Consider the following 23,244-nt stretch of genomic DNA (forward strand, 5'->3'; position numbering starts at 1 on the left):
GACTGGCTGGCATTAGCCATATTTACTCCCTTTAATGGGAATTCCTCATTGCTGTTACCATTCTGACCTACGGCTGCTGCCCCACCAGCACTGGGAGCCCTGGTACCTGGTGTAGTAGGAAGTCACTAGGAATTGTTGCTGTTGATATCTTTCCCATCCATGGGATCTCCCCTGGGCTTGCAGAGTGAAGTTAAGGTGAGTGAACTGGAGATCTCTTGGGGCTTTCCAACTTAAGCAGTTTATCTGCAATTGGTGTGAATATCCCCCCCTACATACTGTTAAGTCAGAAGCACTTTGGTCTCACCTTCCCGCTGCTTTCCAAATCCAAACCCAAATGCTTATTTAAATACTCCTGCTCACTCCCATGCAGTTTGGATCTCCTTATTCCACAGAGGGCCTTATGGGGCTGTTTCTGTCCCTGGCATCCCTGGGTTTCTCTTTCTTACCCCCAGCCCTAACAGCCACTCCCCTCCTTGCTGCCCTTCCACCTCCTGTTCCTCCGCACTTTGCTATTTCTGATGCGGAGGGCGCATCCCCCACTTTCATGGAAGCAGCCTTCTCTTCTTGTGGCTGCCTTACACCGGAGAATGGAGTCTGAGTCAAAGCTGCTTTCCTCCCTGAAACTGTCAAACAACCACCAGACGTGATTTAGGCTTCTCCACCACCTTGCTCTCCCGCCAGTCTTGCTCCATCGTTTTCGAGCTTTAGGAAAGAAGCTGTACTGGAATGAAGCCACGCTACTGCCTGCTGGCGAGGCTGCAGGGGTGGTGAGCGCCTGGGCGAGTGCTGGCTCTCCAGGCCGAGAGCTCAACGACCGCGGGCACGCCCGGCTTGTGCCACCCGCCGTGCACGGAGGCGGAAGAGGGCTGCCCCACCGCCGCTTCCCGGCGGCAACAGGGCACTCCGGGGGGACCAGACCTCCGGGGGAAGCCGAGGCTCCGGGGCCCGGCTGGCCCAGCCCAAGACGCCTCTCTCCCGGAACCGGCAGTCGCGGCGGAATTTCAGTTCCCGCCCCGCCCCTCGCCCCGCCCCATTCACATCCCATTCCCCGCCCCGTGCCCCGCCCAATTCCCCGCCCCATTCCCCATCCCATTCCCTGCCTCGTGCCCCGCCCAATTCCCCGCCCCGTGCCGGCGAGGGCCGCAGTGACGGCCCCCAGGGGGCAGGCACGAGCCGCTGCCCCGCCGTGGGGCGCGTCTCGGTGAGGCCGCGCCCCCGTCCGCCCCACCCCGCCCCGCCCCGCCGGTGTCGTCACGTCCGCGCCCCGCGCGTTGGGATTGGCCGGGTGCGGACGGAAGTGTGGGCGGGGGTTGCCGCCGTTGCCGCAGTGACGGGGGCCGAGAGGGGGGGTGGCGGCGGAGCGCGAAGATGGCGGCGCCGCGTCGCTCCCAGCACCACCACCATCACCACCATCACCACCCGCCGCCGCCGCCCGGGCCGGCCTCGCCACCGGCCGCCGCCTCGCCGCCGCGTAGCCCCAGCCTGGCACCGGCCGACCTCGCCCCTGCCGCGCAGCGCCACAGCCTGGCCGGCCCCGAAGGCGAGGCTCCCCCCGACGTGGAGCGGCCTCCGGCCCTGGAGTGCTCGGAGGGTGCGGGCGCCGCCGCCCCGGGTCCCCCGCCGGGCTCGGGCAGCAGCTCCAGCAGCTCCTCCTCCTCTTCGTCCGCATCGTCGTCGGTCGCGTCGAGCCCGACGGCGGAGAGTCCCGAGGCGGCGGGCCCGGGCGCGGCGAACGGGGCCTTCCGCGAGCTGCTGGAGGCCTGCCGCAATGGGGACGTGACGCGCGTGAAGCGCCTGGTGGACACGGGCAACGTGAACGCCAAGGACATGGCGGGCCGCAAGTCCACGCCGCTCCACTTCGCCGCCGGTGGGTGCCCCGGGACCGGGGAGGGGCCGGGTCAGGTCCGGCCTCCTGTTCCCGGCGAGGGCAAGTGACAGCGAGTGCGTCGGGACAGGGAGGGTACAGCTCCCCGCCTGGCTCCCCAGGAGTAGCTTCCCTGGCTTCGGGGAGCGGCCCTCCAGCACCTCGGTGGGTCGGGAGAACTCGAGCCTAAGCTGAGAGGAGGCTTGTGAGCCCGCTTCCCTGGCGGCCTTTTGCTGCAGGTTGTGGGGGGACAGCTGCTAAGTCTCCTTTTTTCCCCCCTCATAAAATGACAGAAGATCCTTCCTTTGGGTGAAACAAGTGGGAGAGGAGATCCTGGAGGCGTAAGGGAGATGTATGGGCGTTTTTCTCTGTATTTGACTCGTGGGCTGCAGCGTACTTGTGCATGTGTGCTTAGGAAGTGAGAAACGCAATCGGGACAGAGCTGGCTTGAAGTTAAGGATTTCACCTGTATTGTAGTAGCCCTTGAAAGTCAGGGACCCCTGTGATGCGTGTAGACTTGATAGGAAACAAAGCCGATGCCTTGTACTTTGTAACTTTTTTTGGGGGGAGGGGTGTGTGTAGCTGCTGATTGATCTCTGCATCTCTTGTGGTTGTGAGTGGACTGGGGAAAGAGGTGAAGTGGAACCACTGAACTTACCAGAAGTTACAGATATATCCAGGAGAGAATATGCTTCTTAGTGCAGAGAAGAGATGTCATTGTGATCAGAAATGATGTTAACTGCTTTTATGACACTGAAGTCCAACAGTTTACGTTAGCTGGAAGTAAATGTTACCTTCTAGCCAAGTACAGCTGCTACAGATTAAGAGTAGTCCCTAAAGAGAGTATTTTGTACAGGTTGTAGTCTTCACTGGGTGTGCAGGGTACATGAAGCTCGTAAGAGTAAAACGAAGATGTTTTAAATCATCAGCCCTAACTGAGGACTTGCACAATTGTTAGGTCTGTGGTCAGGCTGAGGACTTTGTGACATACGCCACAGTGTTACGGGACCAGTCCTTATGTAGTAAAGGGCACTTGTTTGAGCTTTAAGTGGTGCACTAGTGCACATAAATTAAGGTAATTAATGAGACTGTATTGAGCGGTCAGTATTTAAGTGTTGGAGTGTGGCTCTAAAGCACTGTGTTGAAATTGATAATAAAAATGAATGTTTTATGTCACCACGTTGCCTGGAACTTGAATAGTGGTGTTCAATTTATCAGTCAGATGATACTCTCTGAGACTGTACTGGGTTTGTTTTCATTTTCAAAGAACAAGTGGCATTTCACCTAAGTGAAATTTTGGCCCTGAGCTGTTTCCTTTTCATTCTTCTCTGATCCCTGAGCTCTACCAGTAAAGCATCACCTAAGGCAAGCGGGCTTTAAAGCATAGTGAACTTCTGGGGTATGGAGTTGGATTTGATTTTAGTGAACTGTGGAACATAATGCTGGTACAAATGCATGTGCATGCACGAAGTTCTGAATGTCTTGGAAGGTTCATCTTAAGTCTGCTCTGCTTGCTTTGGATTCAGATGCAAAATTAGACCTTGATGTTCCCCTTAAACTCTGATATCTCACGTTGTAACTTCAGTGCTAGTACAAACTAGTGCTGAAGCTGCGGTGGTAAGTTCTACTTTGGTTAGAGAAGAAATGGACAAAATTTACTTAAGGCTTTGAAAGTTGATAGTGTCAATGTGATGTTACTGTAATAGCAATGGAAGATGCTTTCTTGTAGCATGAGGAAAACAGCAGGTGAAGTTCTTGTACCTAACAAATTCCTATATCTATTTTTCTAGATTTAAGGATTTTCCTTAGCTACTATATGTACTCAGTCTCAAATCACTGCAGTAGGTCATGTAACTTGACATATAATAGCATTAGGTGGATTTCTTATTAGAGAGGTCTTGGGGTCTTGCATTTTGGAGAGGCCTGTAATCAAAAAAAAAAAAAAAAAAAAAGAGCATGTTTGAATGCAACTGATCTTAGGCAGTGTGTATCTGCTAGTGATGTAGTATGTTGACTTGATCTCCTTCTCCTTTGTGGGTAAAAGGAGAAATAAAACTTGTTTGCTTATGAGCATAGGAGTCTGCTACGTACATGAAGTTGTGTTACGGGTAATAGCTCACGTTTTACATGTCATACCTAAGCATGAATAGTATGGCCTTCACAAGGGGAATGGGAGAATGGGAGTTGGAGAGTGCAATATACAGTGTTTTAAACTGCTCTTTTCAAACCTCTTGAAGCGAAACTCTTAAATGACAAGAGAGAGAGTTCTACTTCTGACCTTGTGATCTGTGATAGAGGAATTCTTCTAATTTTTTCATTTCCCAATTTTGGATAGCTGGGTTTCTGCACCCCACTTTCCCCCTCTAGGCCCTGGTACTTGACTTCTCCCTAGCTCAGCCTGGGTTTTGCAGGTGTCTCTTTTTTTGGGGGGTTGGTTGGGTTTTTTTTTGGCAGCAATGCCAGGCAGTTAAGGTACTTTTACTGTAACAGAGAAGTACAATTTCCCTAGTTCTAGTTTCTTGTAAAAAATACTAGGTTTATGTTTCCTTAAGCTTTTTGAGGTTTCTAGTTTCAAGATCACCTTTATCTCCTTTCTTATGGCAGAAGGAGGATAAAAGGAGTGACTTCTGAGGGCATTCAGAATCCTCAGCACATATGTAAGCTGGGGATAAGGTAAGAACTGAAATCTCTGTAATCAATTATTGAAAAAGCTGGAGATAGTTCTAAATCTGTTTCTAGAAATTGCAGTCATCTGTCTGTTATCCACTTCCACATAAAATGTGCACAACCATATCAAGTTGAAGCAACAGTGTTATCCAGATCTTTTTTTATCTGAGATGTTTGAATTGTCAGTTGATCTGAATGAAGGGGAATCAGTTCTTCAGCTCTGTGTTGAAATGTCATCTAGTACGCTGAACAAATCTGACCTGCTTTGGTTAGCTGTTAATAAAGCCAAGATTAATACTGAGCCCATATCAGGGTGATAGAGACTTCTCTTGCAAGCAGGAAGATATTGAACAAAGGATCGTTTTCCTTTCATCCTCAAACTGGACTGTTACTCTAGCAGAGCATCTCTTGAAATTCTGAATGTCTTTCAGGATGTGTGGTGTTCAGCTTTTCCTTTGCAAGTGATTTTGAGGGATTCATCTATAGAGGTACACATAACTGGAAAGAGAAAAACTCAGTGGTTTCTCAGCTGCTGTGGGGATTGCAGGATATTTGGGTCTTTGGTAGCAGTGCAGGCTTTGGATATTGTCCAGCAGCACCCAAGAAGCAGATTCTGAAGACTTCAGAGTCATTGACTAAAATACAAAAAAGAAATTAAGTGGCAGTATTAATCTATTCATAGCTTTTGCATTCATTTTTTTTTTCAATGAAAACTAGCTTGTTTATAACTAAAAAACCCCACCAACAAACTGAAAAAGCAACTGTGCTAGGCACAAACAAAGATGTGTTTGGGTCCAGGTTTTATCTGTACTGGTGGCAAAAAGCAAATGTTTAGGAAAGAGTTACACACTTGCCCTTTTATTGTATGATAATTTCAGAGTACTCTTCCTGCAGTTCCTGTAGCTCAGCAACTATTTGAGCAAGACACAGTTTCTACATGTTAGTAGAAGCTCATCCTGTAGTAAGGAGTTCACTAAAAAACTGGACTGTAACTTGTATTAAAAGTAATTTGCTTCCTCCTGTATTTCCCACTGTTTTCGCTGGAATATCCTGTGTTCTGCCAATGCTTCTCTTTTTCAGACTGCACTGAAACAGAGAAACTATTCCATTCCTTTACCTTGCCACTACACTCCTTCAATCTAAAGATGTGTTACCTCTTTTCTTTGGGAAAGATCTTAATTGTCGTTGTTGATTTCACCACACCAGATAATGAATGTCTTTACTGTATTGTAAGTCATTCACTAGTTGAAAAATTTTGTTATGCCTGTGCTGTCTGTTCATGTAAATTGGCTTGATAGTTCTGCATCTGGCGATGTTGTCACATAGTTGACAAAGCACCTTTTTTGCCAGCATAACCAAATGCATTGATTGTTCTGCCTGTGAAAGGTAGATTATTTTTTTTTTTCCCTCTTTGGGGTATGCTATTGACTGACTATTTTTTTAATGGTTGGATGATTTCAGTCTATGGGATAGCTTATCACATCTTAGGTATACTTTGTGGGTGTGTGTGTGTCAGCCTACGTATTTTTCCTGTTAATCATGATGTGGTTGTGGGGGGTGGTGGTGGTGGTTGTGTGCCTGTATTGGTCCATCGTGTTTGAAGCATGTTGGCAGTGATACTTGAATGGCTTTTTTTTTTTTTTTTTTTATATTCATCTTCCACTTACAGTACTTGCATACCAAGGTTGGCTTTCCAAAACTTTTTGACCTTTAATATTCCTAGATGGGGAGGACTGTTGCGACCTTTTGTCTGAAATCCCAGCTTTTTCCCAGAGCTAGCTACAACTTACAAGCACCAGCTTGGTAATAGATTTGCTGCTTCCCTTCTGAAACAGGGTCTAGTCTTACAGAAGGATATGTATGTATTTGCTGCGGATACATAGATTCATGTGTTTTTAGGCCTAGTCGTTGCTGGTAAGTCATTAGTAATAGCACCTCTTTCAAAAATTACTGGGTAGATGGACCTGATAGAAATAAGCTGAGTCCTAGCCGATTTCTTCGTATAACCACAGTCATAAGCTTTTCCAGTTTGACACCCATTAAGTTTAACTTGGTTTTTTGATTATGGAGCTAGCCCAAGTTCTTAGGCAATGCATTCTTGTAGCTTTACAGTTACTCCTAGGTTTAACCCAGGGGTATGGAGTGTACTAGTAGTAACTGCTAACTGTAGCTTAATGCCCACTTCTGTACTGAGGAAGAGGTGAGGCAGAGGTTTCAGAGTGGCTTTTGGAAGACATGAAGTCAGGATCACAGGGTGAAGTGCTCTTGGTATTAGCCCACACTCAGGCTTGGAGAAACCTGATTTAAGGTGACTTGTTAGAATGTCAGTGATACTCCTTGTTTTCTTTCTGCTTGGGTCTATAGTAATGGTAAAAAGCTGTTTGGGGAAAGTCGTTTTCTGTAAGCATGCTTTGGATATCATTAGTAATAACTGTTGGAAGACAAATTTTTTATGAAGGCTACACATATATAATTATTCTTTTGAAAATTTATGGAGTACACAACTTCAATCCTGAAGGCAAAGGGATTTCACTTGGCTAGGAAAACAGTCAGTGGTCAGAGTTTAAGAAGAGAGATGGTCAAGTTTATTTGTCAAGTATTAAGCTGTTAATCATAAAAATGCAAGCTGCATCAACATGTGTAAGCGAGATAAGGAACTGAGACGGGAGAACCAACATAACTGGCTACTGAATGTTCCTTCAGGGAAAGCCAGGAAATGGGAAGAAGTAGTTGGTAACTTATTACACGCTTCCACTCTATGCAGAGACATCTGAATCAACCACTTCACCTGTGGTGTAAGTTAGCTTAAATGGTTCTGGAGAGTCTTGCTTGAGATGTCTGAGCTTACTCAAAGGGTTGTTTATAAAGCTGTCTCTTCTATGACCAGGATACATTGGACAATTGCAACAAAATGAGTTGGAGTAGTTCAAGAATGCTAAGTTACTGATTAATTGTGCCTTGTGCAACTTAAAGCAGGGGTAATAACAATTTTCTGCTGGATTCATGGATAGAATGAAGAGTGCTGATTGTGTAGTGAATGAAGAAACACCCTGACAGCCTTACAGGCTACCAGACTGCAAAATGCAGGCTTTTTTTTATGTAACAAGATGAATTGATAAACTACTGGCCTTGACTTTGGAATTCTTTCTTTTGGTAGCGTTTATAGTACGTGAACTCTGTTATTGTCACAAGTGTATGGCTTTCTAGGAAGTTTCAGCGTGCTTTCTTTGTGAATGCTAACTACTTCTCTCTGGTGGCCTTGCAGTACTTTGTGCAATGGATTCTACCTCCTTCCCATTTAAAATCCTTTGAAGGAGTTTACAAGAGGATATACATGCAAAATCTCAGCTCTTCAGTAATACTGAGCCAGGTGTCTGTTTTCCCAGCTTGAAGGATCTTCAGTTTACTTAGTTAAATCACCCAGTTCAACTTTGTTCTGCCTAGTGAAGTGGGGGAAGTGCTGGTAGCTTTTGGAAGACCTGTCTTGGGGAAAAACCTGGTCCCAGAATGTGCAGTACTAAAGCAAAGAGATGTACAGTGACTTAGCTTTCTTTCTTTCTTCCATCCTTTGCCTACAGTTTAAAACATTCTCAAAAGGTTGTGTGTCCCTAAGACATGTGCTTCTCTACTTCAAGGGCTTGTATTATCATATAAGCTATGTTTAGGGCACTAACAAGTGGATTACATTTAATAAGAGCATCTTTGCTGCCTTGTCTAAGATCAGGGTAATACCTGCAGGTGTGCTTAAGCTGTGATTATACACTTTTGTAAAATGTAACTCCTTTTGGAGTCAATGTGTTCTTAAGAGCAAGCAAGTGGAAGGAGGCAGAAAAATGCCTAGTGAGTTAGAAGTCTCCATGTGATAAATTAGACTCTACACCTAACAGTAGCCTTGCAGAAGTTGGAGTTGGCAGAAGTCGGAGTTCATGCTATGTTGTGATCAAGTGACATTAACTGGGCAGCAGTTAGAACCGTACAGCTGTACTTAAGCTGATCAAACTGACCGCTTGATGTATTACGTTCACAGGGTAAAACATTTTTCCAGTTCTAGTGGGAACTCCATATATTTATTTGGTGGGGGTTTTTTTACCAAATTTTCTGAGAATGAGTCTTGAAATTGAGCAATGAATTATGTGACTTCTGGGAGTGTTAGTAATTGTAAACTGTTACTGTGTGAAAGTCTGTGACTAACTGAACACAGGTTTAACGTGGAAGCTCTTAACTGGAGCACGTAACAGAGGGTATCCACTGATGCTCCTGTTGCTTTCCTTGCATTGCTTTCTCATCAGTCACTCAGTCTGCTCACCCTGTTGCCTCTTGTTAATTAGACTCAATGCCACAAGAAGAGATGGGACGGACAAGCTTGTGGGCTGGGAGCAGGATGTGAGCGGGGAGTAGGACAGGCGGTCTTGGCAGTAGTAGTAAGCATTTGGTGGTGTCTCTGTGTACTGTCTTGTCAGGCTGCCAGTTTGCTACCTAGAGTCTTTCTTCTCACTCTCAGCCTAAAGTGACAGGTATAAATTGGAAAAAGGCAAGAATATGTCATTGGCAAAGAACTAGTTAAGTGGGACTTTCTCTGAATTGACTGCCTGTCTTTTGATTTATGTAAAGCTATCACAACTGTGTCCATCTCCTGGCTTTTGCCAAGCCTTAGTCTTGAGTTGTTTCTGTGAGATGACTGGAGAAATGAAGAGCCTGTCAGTCAGTCTGAATTTTTGCCTTTTCTTTGGTCTGACTGATAAATGTTTCACCCTTACATTTCAGGCATTCTCTTGCTACTGCCTTTTTGTAATGTGATTACTGCTTCCTTTCACTCCTCTACAATATGTTCTCTGAGGTACTGTGACTTGCCTGAAACTTCTAAATTGCATAAAGAAGCTAAAATGAGGACCAAGCTTGTGCATTTTACTTGTGTAAAGCCGAAGCTTGTAAGGGACTCTGCCCATGAGCATGCTTTGGAAGCTGGCAGGTGAATCTCATCAAAGCAAGCTTGCATACTGGGCCATTACATGTTGCATTCCTCCGTAGTTACCTTGGGTTTGGATATTTTCTGTAGGAACCTTCTATTTGATTGTCTTTTGGGGTCTTTGGTTACAGGCTCTTTCTTGGGAACTCTTCCTTAAACTTTGTAAATTAAAGTTGTACTGGAAATATACAAGAGTAGGATTTTTAAAGTCAGCTTAAATGGCATCACATCAGTTTCTTCAGTTTAAACTGAATTATATGTGATTCATCTGTCACAAATGGCTTAACGTGTCTGTTCTTTACAAAAGGTGACACTGCTGGAGTTTCAGTAATTACAACTGCTTTGTCAGATTGGGTTGTGTGATGATTTAAAAAACTTTCTGGCACTTTGTCAATTCAAGTTCTTACAGGTGTGGTGGTGGGGGAAGCCGTTCCCATAATTGGTTACTTTTTCTCTGAAAGATGGGTGGTCTGGTGGGATAAAATCACAGCAACTGCAACTGTGCTTTTTGAGGACTGACCAGAAAAGCTAATTCACCAAAAACTGTTTAGGAATGCCAGCCATAAATATTTAAGATACCTGTTTCAATGACCTCACATCCAGCAATACCTTGAAGTATGTGTGTAGTCCTGAAAATCACAAGACTGGATAATTTGAAAAGGAACCTGAGGTTTCAGTCACTGTCAGGTTGTCTTTCCTTGAGAGACGAGATGTACATGTAAAGCGAACACTGATGAAGTTTAAACGCTGTTTTTAGTAGCTTCGTCTATAAAAACTAAAGGCTAATGAAATCTGTTGATCTACTGTTTAGTTGAAAGCATCCTTTTCTAATTCTTGTTTTGCTCAATTTTCCTTTGTCAGTCAAATGAACAATATAAACGTGGGAACCTTGAGGGCTTACTTCTTGGTATTTGTGCTGCAGGCCTGTTAGCTTTGCTGTGGGACCAGATACCCTTAATTTGCTGTTGTACCCATTTAAGCTGTCATTTTCTATTTGAAGACTTACAGGCGATGTTCCTGGACTCTTCTGTAAGGAGACAAACAAATCTGTTTTCATGCGGGAAGCTGCAGTGATTTACAGTAGCAGTGGCCTTGCTGACAGTTCAGTTAATAAAATTGTGTCTTTTGGTAGCAGTTTTGTCATGACAAATGAGTGTCACGCTTAATAATACCAGTTTTGATTTGCACACTTCCATTTCTGTAGTGTAATCTCCAATGTGAACTGATCAGTATATAATGTACCAGAAAGCGTTGACTCATCTGCAGTGATGGACTAGAATTGGACTGCTGAGTGGGTTGCCAGTCTGGCTGGGGGCCCCTTCCTGCAGCTGGTATGACTCGGCAGCTTGTGGAGCAGCTGTTGAACTGCTGTTTAGCCCCATGTATTAAAGAAAACCCACTTTGGTACCTGTTCAGTACACTAACTTGTAATTTGTAGCAGGCCAGCACCTGTGCTGCAAGCAGTGAATGCTCTGTGCGGTGGGGATGGGGGAATCCTTACAACTATCCAAAAGGAACCAGGCTGTAGTTGGTAACTGGAGCCCTTGAGCTGTGTTACCGTACAGGATTAACCTAGGTGTGAGCTGCTACAGTCTCATGTTCCTCCACCTGCTTGTTCTTCCACCTGCTTGCTTGTGACTCATAGAAGAATACTACTTCAGCCAGAAATAAAGATATTGTTAAACTGTCATCCAAACTCTCAGACCATCGTAAGCCTTGATGAAGGGGCTTTTTGTTTTGGCCCTGCCTGCCTTAACTATAGCATCAGTTGGTTTCTAGAAAACTTAAGTTGTTCAAGAAAAGGTGTTTAAGGACTCCACTGAGGAGACAGTGTAAATTCCTGCAGAACACTAGCCTGCAGCTTGACTGAAGGCTGAATGTCAAGTTAGTACATTAGCCTTAATTGGATAAGCTGGTGTGGATGAAAGGTGCTAGGTCTGGCTTAGAGATCTCACTGTACGGGCTGTCTGGGAAAAGCATGTTAATTTGATGCTGTAAGTCTGCATAGCTGTAAGTAGTGCACTACTCTGGCAGAAAGGGGGCTTAATTCGTTGAAATGAAGGTCCTGTCCAGGGACTGTAACTCTCGGGTAAAACTTTGAGGTGTGAGAAGTCTTTGTGCGTGAGTTGTTGCTCTCCGTAGAGGGTGCAGACTTTGAGAACCACATCTGTCACTGTTTCAGCAGCATTTTGCTGCAGCTAAGTTACATGATCACCTGGAGGAGAGCTGACAGTGTCTTTGTTGCTTCCCTTGAGCTTTATATTTGCCTTCTAGAGGGGAAATAATGTCTTTAGTTATGTTTTTGATCCTTGATCTGTGGAGTTAATAACACTATAAGCTGAGAATTAGAACTGTGATTGGATTTCACTTGCTGCAGCATTTAATTCAGCTGTTTGATAAACATAGTTCATGTACGTGGAATTCTTCATACTTAAGCTAGCTGGTATCCATGATTACCAGAAGACATAATAACTTGAAGTGACAGTCTCTTAAAACCTCTAGTGATAACTGCCTTTAACCCTGAGGTTTCTAAGAAATGCAACCCAACCTTTGAGATGCAACCTTGTACAAAAATGAACACTTGTGGTTTACTTCGAACTGTCCCTCTTAAGCCTGATTTCTGTTCCTGTCCTCTAAGGGAGTGGTCTCCGAAGTGGTGTACGAAATATTTCATTGGGCTGCAGGAATAAAATATGTTTTGTACCATTAATAAATAGAAATGTTAAAACAGTGTTTATTTCATCTTTTATCTTAGCCTTTTTAAATTTCTATTTTTGTGTAGCTTTATAATCTAGATAGTAGTGCATGTATATGACTTAAACATATATTTGGGGGTGCATGCTCAAAAATTTTTTTATTGACAGGGTGCACAGTCAAATTTTGGAGACTGCTGTAAGGTATTTGGAGCAATAGGAGGTACATTTGGGCACTAAAACCTTTCAGGGTTCATTGTGGACAACAAGCTAAAGATATTAGGGCCTGGCATGCTGACGCAGGATTTTGAAGCGTATTAGTTTAATGATGCTGGCTTTATGGTGACATTTTCCCTGGCTGTAACAGAGGCTGTGTTTGTAGGCTGAGACCTTCCCGAGGCATTATTTTCCAGCTGAGGTCTCAGTTCTGCTTATCTGTGACTTAGTCTATCAGTTTGTCAGTTGGAGGTAATCAGGATCCTTGTAAAGAGCAAGAATGTAGTTTGGATTGAGATAAGGTTGTTCTGCTTGACCACTGACAGTGTCCTTCAGTGTTTATTAATATGATGTCTTCTCCAAGATGAAGACCTATATCAAGAGGTAGCATGTAAGATGTTTGCTTTAGGTATGTGCAGATTATACTTAATGTTTAAGATTCATTTAAATTTCAAAAATTTAAAATTCGTAATAAGTTTTTCTTGAAAAAAAATGGGAAGTCTTTTGCAGAACTTCTTCATGAAACAGTGGCAGCCAGTCAGGCTAATTATAATACAGCACTGCTCACCTCTGTCGTGACTGTACGTGAATCTTCTAACTGTTGTTTGAGCAGGTGAATATAGTCTCATTTTATGGTGACATGAACTAAGCAGTGGAAGAGGGATGTGACTAATAGCATTTGAAGTCTGTACATTGGAATAAGTGAAAAGTTTTAAATATTAAATCATGTTGTTTTACCAGACAAATGAACAGAAATATGTTTTCTTACAGGTTTTGGAAGGAAGGATGTTGTAGAGCACTTGCTGCAGACAGGAGCCAACGTTCATGCTCGTGACGATGGAGGGCTGATACCCCTTCACAACGCCTGCTCTTTTGGTCATGCTGAAGTGGTTAGTCTGTTACTGTGTCAAGGGGCAGACCCAAATGCTAGAGACAACTGGAACTACACTCCTTTGCATGAAGCTGCTATCAAGGGCAAGATAGATGTGTGTATTGGTAAGTGTCTGTCACTTCTTATATTGAAACTTTACCAGATATGTTTTGTGCAATTGCAGTTGTTAATGTGCTGGACTTGAGACTAAAGATATTGCTTGTTCTTAAAAGCTAACTTCTTTCAAACTAGCAGATAGGTGTAGTGATAGTCATTTAAGACTGTTTTTTATGATCTGTAATAATACAAGCTTTGCTGAACTTGGATCTGAAAAACTAACCTGGGGAGGTTGGGTGAAGTCTCGCGCATTAAATTACAGAATTCAAAATCTGAATATGGAAATTTGTCTTGGATGCTCCCAAGAAGACTAGATTTACTAGGTAAAGTCTTTGCTTTTTGGGCTGATATGTTGTCTTAGGTTGGTTAGGAAGATGGTTAACCTTTCATTCTATACAGTATGGGAAAACATCTTAATAGTCCTTTGGAGCTTTTCCATACAAGTTACAGAACATGGTTGTTCACAGTGGGTGTATCTTCAGTGTGCGTATTGTAGAATGGAGCCAAAGCAATTTCAAATGAAATTGGACACTTCAGTCATTTTAAATGTGTCTAGAACATACAAAGAGCTTTTCAGTCCGGGTGTCTTTAACTTTTATGTTTTTTTCTCAGTGTAGTTAGTGTTACTTTTTTCTAAATGGGAACTTCTATTTTTATTTTTTTTACACTCATATCAGTTCCTTGAACTTACTTATCAATTCTGGTTCTTTTCACATCTCCTAACTTGAATAAAATGGTCTGCTCAACATTGTGTTTTTTGTCAAACATGGAAAGTTAAGTTTGATTTATAGGAACAGCAGCTAAGATTATGAACATAAGATTTGTTCTGTATGTTATCCAGATAAGACACAAATTTCAGAATTTCTTATAATGTCTATTTGCTGAAAGACAAAATTACAGCTTTCTTTGCTGGAAAACTTATAGGAGAAGTTCTTGCATTAGCTTTATTGCAATACTTATGTAATGACTTAAAAAAACACAAAAAAATGAGGGAAAGAAAATTGGAAGAAACACCAAAATACAATTTTTCAGTGTATTTTTTCTTTTTACGAGGGATGTGCTGTATTCACTAATTTCATCTCTGCATGTGAGGTAAAACATATGGAGAGTATTCTACAGAAGTTAACTGAGTATAGTTGACTATATAGCAGTACTGTGGGAAGGGATCCATTGATACAGTAGTTGCCAACAACAGCCTATTGTGACAATGGTGAATGGACAAGTAAGCTTAATTCCAGTCAGTAACTGGGGTTTTGTATGTGACTTAAAGGAAGTAATTACTTTGGTCTGTTCAGTGCTGAAGTCTGCCTGGCTTTGGGAACTGCTGACTGAAAATACAAATTAAATAGGAGGTTAACAGTAAGAGGCTGAGAAGTGACCTATAAAGGAGGACTGGGTTTGTTTGCTTTGGAAAAGATCGGTTTTGCTCAGTCTTTTAAAACGTTGTTATAAAGCGGGGGGTGGGTGGGTGGTGCAGCAGCACACCTTTTGTGGTCATAGGTGATAGGATGAAAGATGGTTGCAGCAGAAGATTTTAGGTTTTGGCGGTGTGGTATGGATGGTGTCGTTTTGGGTGGTCTGTCTGAAGACTGTGGTACTCCTTGAATGCGATTGAACAGGTTAGATCAAGGTGGTAGGTTATGTGGTACCCCAATTTTGATGTTATAATGCTGGCAGTAATTTGAGATCATTTAAACCTAATTTCCACAATCAAAGAATGGATGATACCTTTAAAGGTGTACTCTAATTCAGCAAGAAGTTGTGGGCTTTGTGAAAGGAAGTACAGAGTCAAATTTAAGGCTTGTATTAGACAGAACTTCATTCTGTGTTCCATGCACAGATTAGATCTGTGACTAAATTGTTAGACTAAGGGAATGATGTATATATAAAAAATAGGCAGCTCTGAGTACTGATCAAATCCCAAATCTTTTCAGCTGTCCTCTGCAGTTGTAGGGTTCCTTGGAAGCACTGAGCAAGGCTGCAGGTCTAGATGCAGTTCTCTTTATGATGCTACTTGCAGGCAGGTTGGAGCCTGGGAATTTTTGTAAAAAATTTTTTTATATTAAACCAGCAAGCACATTGCTGTTGTGCTCGGTTTAGTTACGGATATCCATGTATATCATATTTCAGTCAGATATTTGATTTGAGCGTTATTACCGAAGGCAATGTCACCGGTCACTAGATTAAATATGTACTGTAGTGTGATGCTTCTTTGGGATTTAGTTGATTCCATAAAACTGCTAGGACATAAGTATAGACAAGTAAGTCTATTATTTCTTGTTTACAGAGAGTTTGCCATTTTTATCTAGTGAGCTAACATGTTTTGCTGTCTTTGGCAAGTTCCCATTTCTTGTCAATGGTTTTATATATAGTTTTTATATTAAGGTCTTCAGCTTTTATCTCAAAGTTTTTTGAAGAACACATAAACAGAAATAAGGAACAGTGAGTACTTAGGGCATGAATTCTGACTAGGAGTAGTTGAATAGCTTTCTGGGAATATAGTGTACAATACTGTTATATACACCTTAAGTGTAGACTGTTAACAGCAGATATGATGGAAGAAATTAGTCTGTGGAGGGAAAAAAAGTATCAGATTCTTAGAATGTTCCTTTTTAAACAAGCAAGACATGCTTCTTAAAAAAGCATTAATTGAAGAACAGTTTCTGGAAATCCTGGCATAACCTAGGATTTATTGCCTAATTTAGATAACTGTCTGAAAAGCAATAGACTGTGTAGGAATGAGTCATCTAGCATCACTTTTGGCTACCAGTTCTTGGCACCTTCTTCCAAATGATGGAATGGGAGAGAATTTTCCAATTTATCTTTTTTCCTTCCCTTCTTTTGTGCCACCTCAGTCTGCATCTTTTCTTTATCATATCTAGCATGGAATGCTGTTCTTTTGGCTGCTTTACAGGTCAAAATGGGACAAAGTGATAATTGAACAGAGTGCGGAGGTGCAGCACTTTTGTGAATAATGGTTTTTCAGAGGAAAACTCAGGGCATTGAAGCAGAGTGGGAAGACCAGCAAAAGCTAGGCAGTGATTGCACTGCAGCTATAGAATGCTGTTGTGTCTCTGCTAAAAGCACTGTGAGTGCGCAGCTCTACAGCTGAGTTCAGACTAATAGGTACAAACCCTGCCGCTGGGAAGCTTATGTGGAAATAAGAAGTGTACATAGACAGATGAAAACTCATCAGACTGTGCATAAACTTCTGCTCCAGGAAACTGTAAGACAGCAAATGACTGGTGCTGTTTCTTGTTCTTGTGTTTTACCGGTCGCATATTAACAGCGATAGGACAGTGTAGGAACTTAAAGGTAGATAATGCAAATGTGCCGAGTTTGGGAGGAATATGGACTGTGGCTCTTTTATGTGGCAGTTGCTTTTGTGTCCTGGTTCTAGAAGTGTAGGAGATCTTGAAGGATGATAAGCAGTGCTCAGCTGACTTGCTGGCCATCTCTTACAATATATTTAGCCACTATAGATTTGTTTAGTTGCTAAGTAATAAAATCCACTTGAAAGCATTGCTTGCTATATATATAATCAATTTTTGGACTAAATGTATTGAAGTATTAAAACCAATTGTTAGTTAGTGTTCTCCAGTATTTATGGCTTCTAGGATTGCTTTTATCTGTCACATAGATGGATTTTCAGTGTCTGGACTGCTTCTAGTGTTAATCAAAAAATGGGGTTTGTTCCTTAGTCGCATTGGCTCATGGAATAATGAATGAATGGTGAACTCTGCAAAGTGTGTTTGGAGGAACGCTGCAACGTCAGGGTAATGACTGTTCTGCAAGTTGGACTGGGGAGAAAGGGTGATGTATTTCTTCATCACTAAGTCTATACTGTGGTCAGACCAAAGATCCACTTAGCTCTCCATTCTCCAACAATGACTTGTAGCAGATGCTCGGAGACTATGCATGGTTTGAGTGTATCCTGGTTTGTCATGGCAGTTGGCAGTTTAGGAACTTGATAAAGTAGAGGCTGCATCTGGACTGTGTTTCATAGCCATTGGTATACAAAATTCTTGAAAGATAGATCTAATCACTTCTTAAATGCTGGTATCCTTTTGGCTTTGAAATTGGTCTGTAATAAGAAAATTTTACAGTTTAATAGTCTTGCAGGAAGAAAACAATCCTTTGTTTTCTTTAAAATGTTATTCTTGATGGCTTTTACTGTAAGTCATTCAGGACTTCTGTGAGAAATAATCAACAATAATTTCTATTTGCACTCTGCATGTTCTTTGTGATTCTATAGACTTCTCTCTTTTCTTCCTTCAAATGTTGTTGAAAAACGTAGTCTTTTTGTTTGTTTGCAGGGGTTTTTTTGTTTGTGTGTTGTGTTTTTTTTGTTGTTAAGGATGAGGGGTTGGTATGGGGGGTACAGACATCAAAACTGAGTGTAGTAGACTTAAATGGTAAATTAATGTTCTTTCTGTTTTGGTTTTGTGGTTGCTGAGCACTGCATAGGAGTAGCTCCAAGGTATTTCCTGGGTGGTTAACAGTTGCTTTAGAACTGCGTGTGTGCAACACACAGCTGTTTAGCTTTTTTATTTAAAAAAAACTAGGCTAAAAGTAAGGTTAGAGAAGCTGTGCTTATGCAGTCTGTCTGGGCTTGCTTTGTCCTCCACTGTGTGTGTTTCTGCAGAGGCTGTAGCTGTTCCTGCAGAGTTTCTTGTGCTCTTTTTTTTCCCACCCCTTTCGGGTGGTTTTCCAGTTAGCTGTTGTGAGAACTACAGGGTTGGTAGCCTAAAAGTGATCTCGGGTGTCATACACCTGCTTGGCTTTTGAGGGCAGCCTTCACAAATATGCAAACCATGAGCATCTTCTATGGTGATGCCATGATTTATGGCTCTGAATATACAGGGTACTTCAGTAATTTTAGGGAAATAAAAAATTCTAGCTACTGAAAAGCTCCCTTCAATACTGTACTAAATCGTAAAAGTTTGTTAAAATTACTCTCTAAAAGTTAAAGCTATGTCTGATTTTACTACCTGTGATTTATATATTTTTAAAAATTTTCAGAAAGTGCTATCAAAGAGCAAAATTGTGCAGTAGCCAGTTAATTTTGGGGGTGGCGTGAGGGGAGAAGCTTTAGCATCTTAACTGAAAAATTATTACAAGGATTATAGATTTAGCTACTGGACTGAAGAAGCTTGTAAGAAGAATAGTAGCTTTTTAAGAAGTTAGAGGGGGATATTGGTAATTGAGGTGCATTGAGAGCTGGTTATGCCTGTTGTTTGTTGGAGAGGAGTAATGAATTTCCAAAGATTCTCTTGGAGAACTGGTGTTTTAGAGGGAAGCTTAGATTCACAGAGGTGTCCCAGGAATCTGATGTTCAGAGGCTTGCAAAATCACTGGAAAATGCTTTCAAGTGAGTACTTCCAAATACTTTATGTAAAAAGTGTAATTATTGGTGCTGTTTATATCATAAGGTTCTTCAATATTGTTAATATTCCTGCTTTGACTTTTGAACTACAGAGTTGAAGTACTACTTGTACTGACTGCTGAGTGTGCAGTGGAAAGACAGTGACTTGTATTTAAAATTTTAAGCTGCAGGACTGTGTAAAGAACCTGTCCTTGTATACCAGAAACATGAGTTTTGCTCCATTAGGAGGACATAAGTTAATTCCTACCATGAGGGAGCTATCCTGCCTATTGGTTGTAGTTAATGTTGACATACAGAGCAAAGGTACCTCATGATTTGACATGCTTAAGGCCAAGCAGTCCTCATTAACAGCATCTATTATTTGTCCAGATAATGCAAGAGAAATCTTGGCTGTTATTAGTATTTATTACTTAGATACTAACTGATCAAAGCCAGTTTGTTTATTGTGGAGCTAGGCTCATCAGACTGTTCAGGTTATGAATTATTCTGGTCTGTTTCTGCTCTGTGAATGATAGCATGTGTGTGGAACCTTGTTTCTTTGAGTAGCAAATGATTCTAAGTCTTGTGCGTACATAGTGGCTCAAAAACCCAATATGCTTGTCTCCTTGTCCTTCATGAGGTCTTTCTCAAATGAACCTTGTGTGATAGCAACCATAGGATAAAAAACCCCATGTTTTAGGTTGAGTGGAAGAATGCTTTTGCTTTCTTGCTGGAGTACTTTTTCGTGGTTTTAAATGTTTCATGTCTTCTAACCACTTGTTTAAGCTGTGTCATCTTCTAAACGTTAATGTTCATCACAGAAATGAGAGCTCCTTGGGCTGAATCTTAACTGCATTTCCCATAAATCTGTAGTTCAGACTCCCCTTATTGAAAGGGAGCTGAGAATATGGCCGCCTTTCTGCGAGCTGGTGGTGGTGGAGGAATCCATAGTTGAAATCATACACCAGTAATTTGGAGGCATTGTAATACTCTTGTCATAGTTAGAATGGACTGTTGTGCAAGACGTGGGGGCTTTTGTCAAAGGGGACTATGGAAAATGGTTTGGGGCACTCTATGTGGCATATACAATTGCCGTCCTCTCTGGTGGGCTTTGGCAGAAGGACAGGAGGGAGGTTGATGATCATTTCTTGTATATGAAGGATACCTCTTCAGAACTATGTGCAGACCGGCGTGTTAATGTCCTGCAGTCTACAGGAGTTACTTTTATGGGAAAAGCTACCAAAATGAGATGCGGTTGTTAGCTGTGAGGGCTCCAGGGAATCCTTTCTGTTGGCATTTTGTATCTGTGCATGTGTAGCTGTGATCGATGCTTTATGAAGAAGATGGCTGAGAGCGGTGTCGGTTACCCATGTGTGCCTGGCAAAGGTCGGGGAGTGCCAGGAGCCTTGAAATGAGTGGGTCATTGAGGCAAGGTCAAAGTGCCCTGCCACAACGGTTTTGGGAGAGGACCAAGCATTGAGCTGGATTAATCCTGAGGTTAAATCCTCTTCAGAAGCAAAATCAACACTAAACTTGATAGCACGGAGGCGGATGCTTTGTAGAAATCAAGCGAAAATGAGCCTTACTTCAGGTGAGGAAGACTTGTATGCAGTGTTAAATATAAGTATGCCAATAAAATGACTTCTTGTTTTCATATCTGGAACCAGGGGTGTTGCAGGCTTGTAAAACCTGTCACGTTACTGTGTTGCTTACAGTTCTGAAGGCTATTGTTTATATTATGGTATTGGTATTGCTAAAAGTTGATTGACATTCAACTTCATGAAAATAGGCTGAGAAGGGTTGCCTTGTCTGGGGTTTCATACACTGTATTTTGGAAGCCCTTGGTCTTTCTGTTAGGTTTGGAATGTATTGACAGTATGTTACAATGCATCTGTGGGCTTCAGACTTTTTTCCAGTTCTGTCTCTTCTTTCCTAAAATTCAGGTTTCAAGAAAACTGGTCTTTTTGCCTTGTTGGGCTGCTTGGCATAGGAGGATTTGTGGAGGACAAGAAGTGTCATTTGTTTTTTGATGTTTCTTTAAAAGTGTTGTTTAAATCGGAGTCTGGTTATTTGCAGCAAAGGAGGTGGTACAATAGTAAGCAAGACACTGTTGGAAAACCTGCTGTAGGGCATTTCTGGGAAGTAAGGTTTTCAGAAGTACTGACATTAACTATTAGCAAATTGAGAGGGAGGGGAAGAGGAAGTTGTATATTATCCAGAACTGAGTAATGGAACAGACACTGAAACTACTTTCAGATGTCCAATCCCAGTTTACAGTGGCTTTCTAAATACCTTGCAGGAATATTTAATCTTATGGGACTATGCTTCTGATTGCTGTAGCAATATCTGTTTTTAGCTTCTCAGAGCAACCATATGGTCTTAATGCAATTCATCCCTGGTTTAAAAACAATCATGTGTAGCTGTTAGGCATGAATGAGTGGGGCCAATTCTAGAAGAGTTCTTGGCTGTTTTCTTAGCCTAGTTGGAGAACATTGATTAACGTATTACTACAGGCTATAAAGGTCTTGCTTGTAAAAATGTGCAGGCAATTAAATATTTGTCATGTAATGTGAGCAAAGGAAGGTGTCTCTTAATGACTTGGTCTTTCCACAGTGTAAAACAAGTATACAAAAAGAACTATGGGTGATAGAAGCCTAGTAAAAATACAGAACAAGAAGCAAGCGCTGTCTGGTCTTCAGTTTCCATGCAGCTAGGGCTCATGATGAACACAGACTCCCATGTTCGAGTAATACATCATTTTTCCACGTTTATATGAATGCACCATGCTGCTTGGACAAAGCTATTCCTTTCTAGGGAAGGCTGAAATCTCTGATTTGAATCCTGCTGTTCATGCTGCTGTGTGTAGTCTTCATGTTTTGCTGATGCTTTGTCCATGCAAGCAGTACTGAGTAATTCCTTGGCTGGGCACAGAGTTCTTGACCTAGCTATGGTAGTGGATACTGAACTTACATGACGAGGGAGCCAAGAAGATCTGGCTGCTACAGTTTGCTTTTATTTTCTGGTTTGGTTGGGGTAATATAAGGATGGCACACAATACAGTTGTGACCCAGGAGAGGAACCCCCTCAGATGTATCTAACAGGCACCCTTCCCCAGCGTGAGACCCCATGATAGTGATGTTATCTTACCTGACAGACTATGAGATTTTTTTTTTTTTTCAGTGTAGAGTATTTGCTTGTCAAGGACCTAATGCTAAATAGGATAAGACTTGCACTGCTCTGTATCAACAGGGCATGGCAGTGAGCAGTTCTGGGACTGGAGAACAAATGGATATAGCTCTGTCCTTTAAGAATGGAAAGCAGCGTGACTGTTTTACATAATAATGTGATCTAAGATAGTGGCCGAGGGAAGTTTCCAAGACTGATATATCTGCTTGAACTTAGCTTCCTAATGTTTACTTCAGAAATAGAATTTTTGAGAATACCCATGTCTTCTGGCCAACCTGTAGCTTTAGCCATGATTGCATGGACTGATCAGTTTGATATTCCTAAGAATTCATGTACTACTTGTGTTTTTTTTTAAATATTTGGTAACTATACTGTGGACTAATGTTAAGTTTACAAAATTGGCACAAATTTCAAGTTTTATTTTGGGGCCTCTTTAATCTTAAGAGTTTCAGCTGTTAATCACATCAAAATGTTACTCTGGGTGTTCCATAGGGTGTGTGACTTAAGATACCATCCCCAAGTTGCATGCTGTTGAAAGCTGGTAGGCGCTGAAGTTCACCTCTGGAAAAGGCACGTTTTTTTGTTTTCCTTATGCTCACCGAGCAGCTGCTGCTAGGATTTGAATGTCTTCAATACCTATTTCTTCTGGTGCTAAAAAGATAAACTGTTTTTGAGTATGCATGCACCCTTTCTGTTTCAGAAAAATGGTAGATCCAGGGCAGGTTCTAGGAAACTTCTAAGACTCCTCAGTTTGTTGCTGTGCTAGATTTTAGTGCACTGGCAAATAATCCATTCTGATAGCCACATAGCTAATTCCACATGCAATCTATCACCTGACTTCTACCATGTGTTATTTTTTCCCCCAACTTCATCTGGAAGAAATAAGCAGCAAATGCAGAAGGGAACTGGCATTAGTCTTGGGTTTCTTTTAACTCTCCTCAGTTCCTTTTCCTCTTAGGATGCTACTTGTTGACCTGATTTGCCTTAGTGGCTGCTTTTGCTTTTCAAGAATACTGAAAGCAGGGCTTTTAATCTGTCAAGTGGGATATCGGGATTAGAGCTGAGACTAGATTTATTTAAATAAAAATTAAAGTAGAAAAGTGAATTTCTTCAGAGAAAAGTGAAATTGGAACCAAGCAATGAAGACTTGTCCTTAAAGCAGCTTTCAGCTTGGGATACAGATGAAAACAGAAATTGCTCAGTCAGTAGGGCAGCAGTTAAGATTTCTGGCTGTTCAATAATATACTAAAAATAAAAAAACCCATAAAACAAATGCTTAGAAACCAAGTAGTTGCAGAA

The 23,244-nt window shown here is 42.0% G+C and overlaps 1 protein-coding gene across 3 annotated transcripts in view; it reads left to right on the top strand.

Annotated features, from left to right (window-relative positions):
• The first annotated feature begins 1,313 nt into the window (after positions 1-1,313).
• TNKS (tankyrase) overlaps positions 1,314-23,244 on the top strand; it is a 141,183-nt gene continuing 119,252 nt past the window's right edge. The window contains exons 1-2 of one of the 3 annotated variants that reach the window (XM_037378964.1): positions 1,314-1,867; positions 13,178-13,402. In XM_037378964.1, coding sequence (XP_037234861.1) covers positions 1,369-1,867; positions 13,178-13,402 — 724 coding nt within the window. In that variant the 5' untranslated portion in view covers positions 1,314-1,368. The remainder of the gene's footprint in view (positions 1,868-13,177; positions 13,403-23,244) is intronic. The other 2 variants (XM_037378948.1, XM_037378956.1) reach the window with 2 other exon arrangements.

This window comes from Falco rusticolus, chromosome 1, assembly GCF_015220075.1.
Source record: "Falco rusticolus isolate bFalRus1 chromosome 1, bFalRus1.pri, whole genome shotgun sequence".
Lineage (NCBI taxonomy): Eukaryota > Metazoa > Chordata > Aves > Falconiformes > Falconidae > Falco > Falco rusticolus.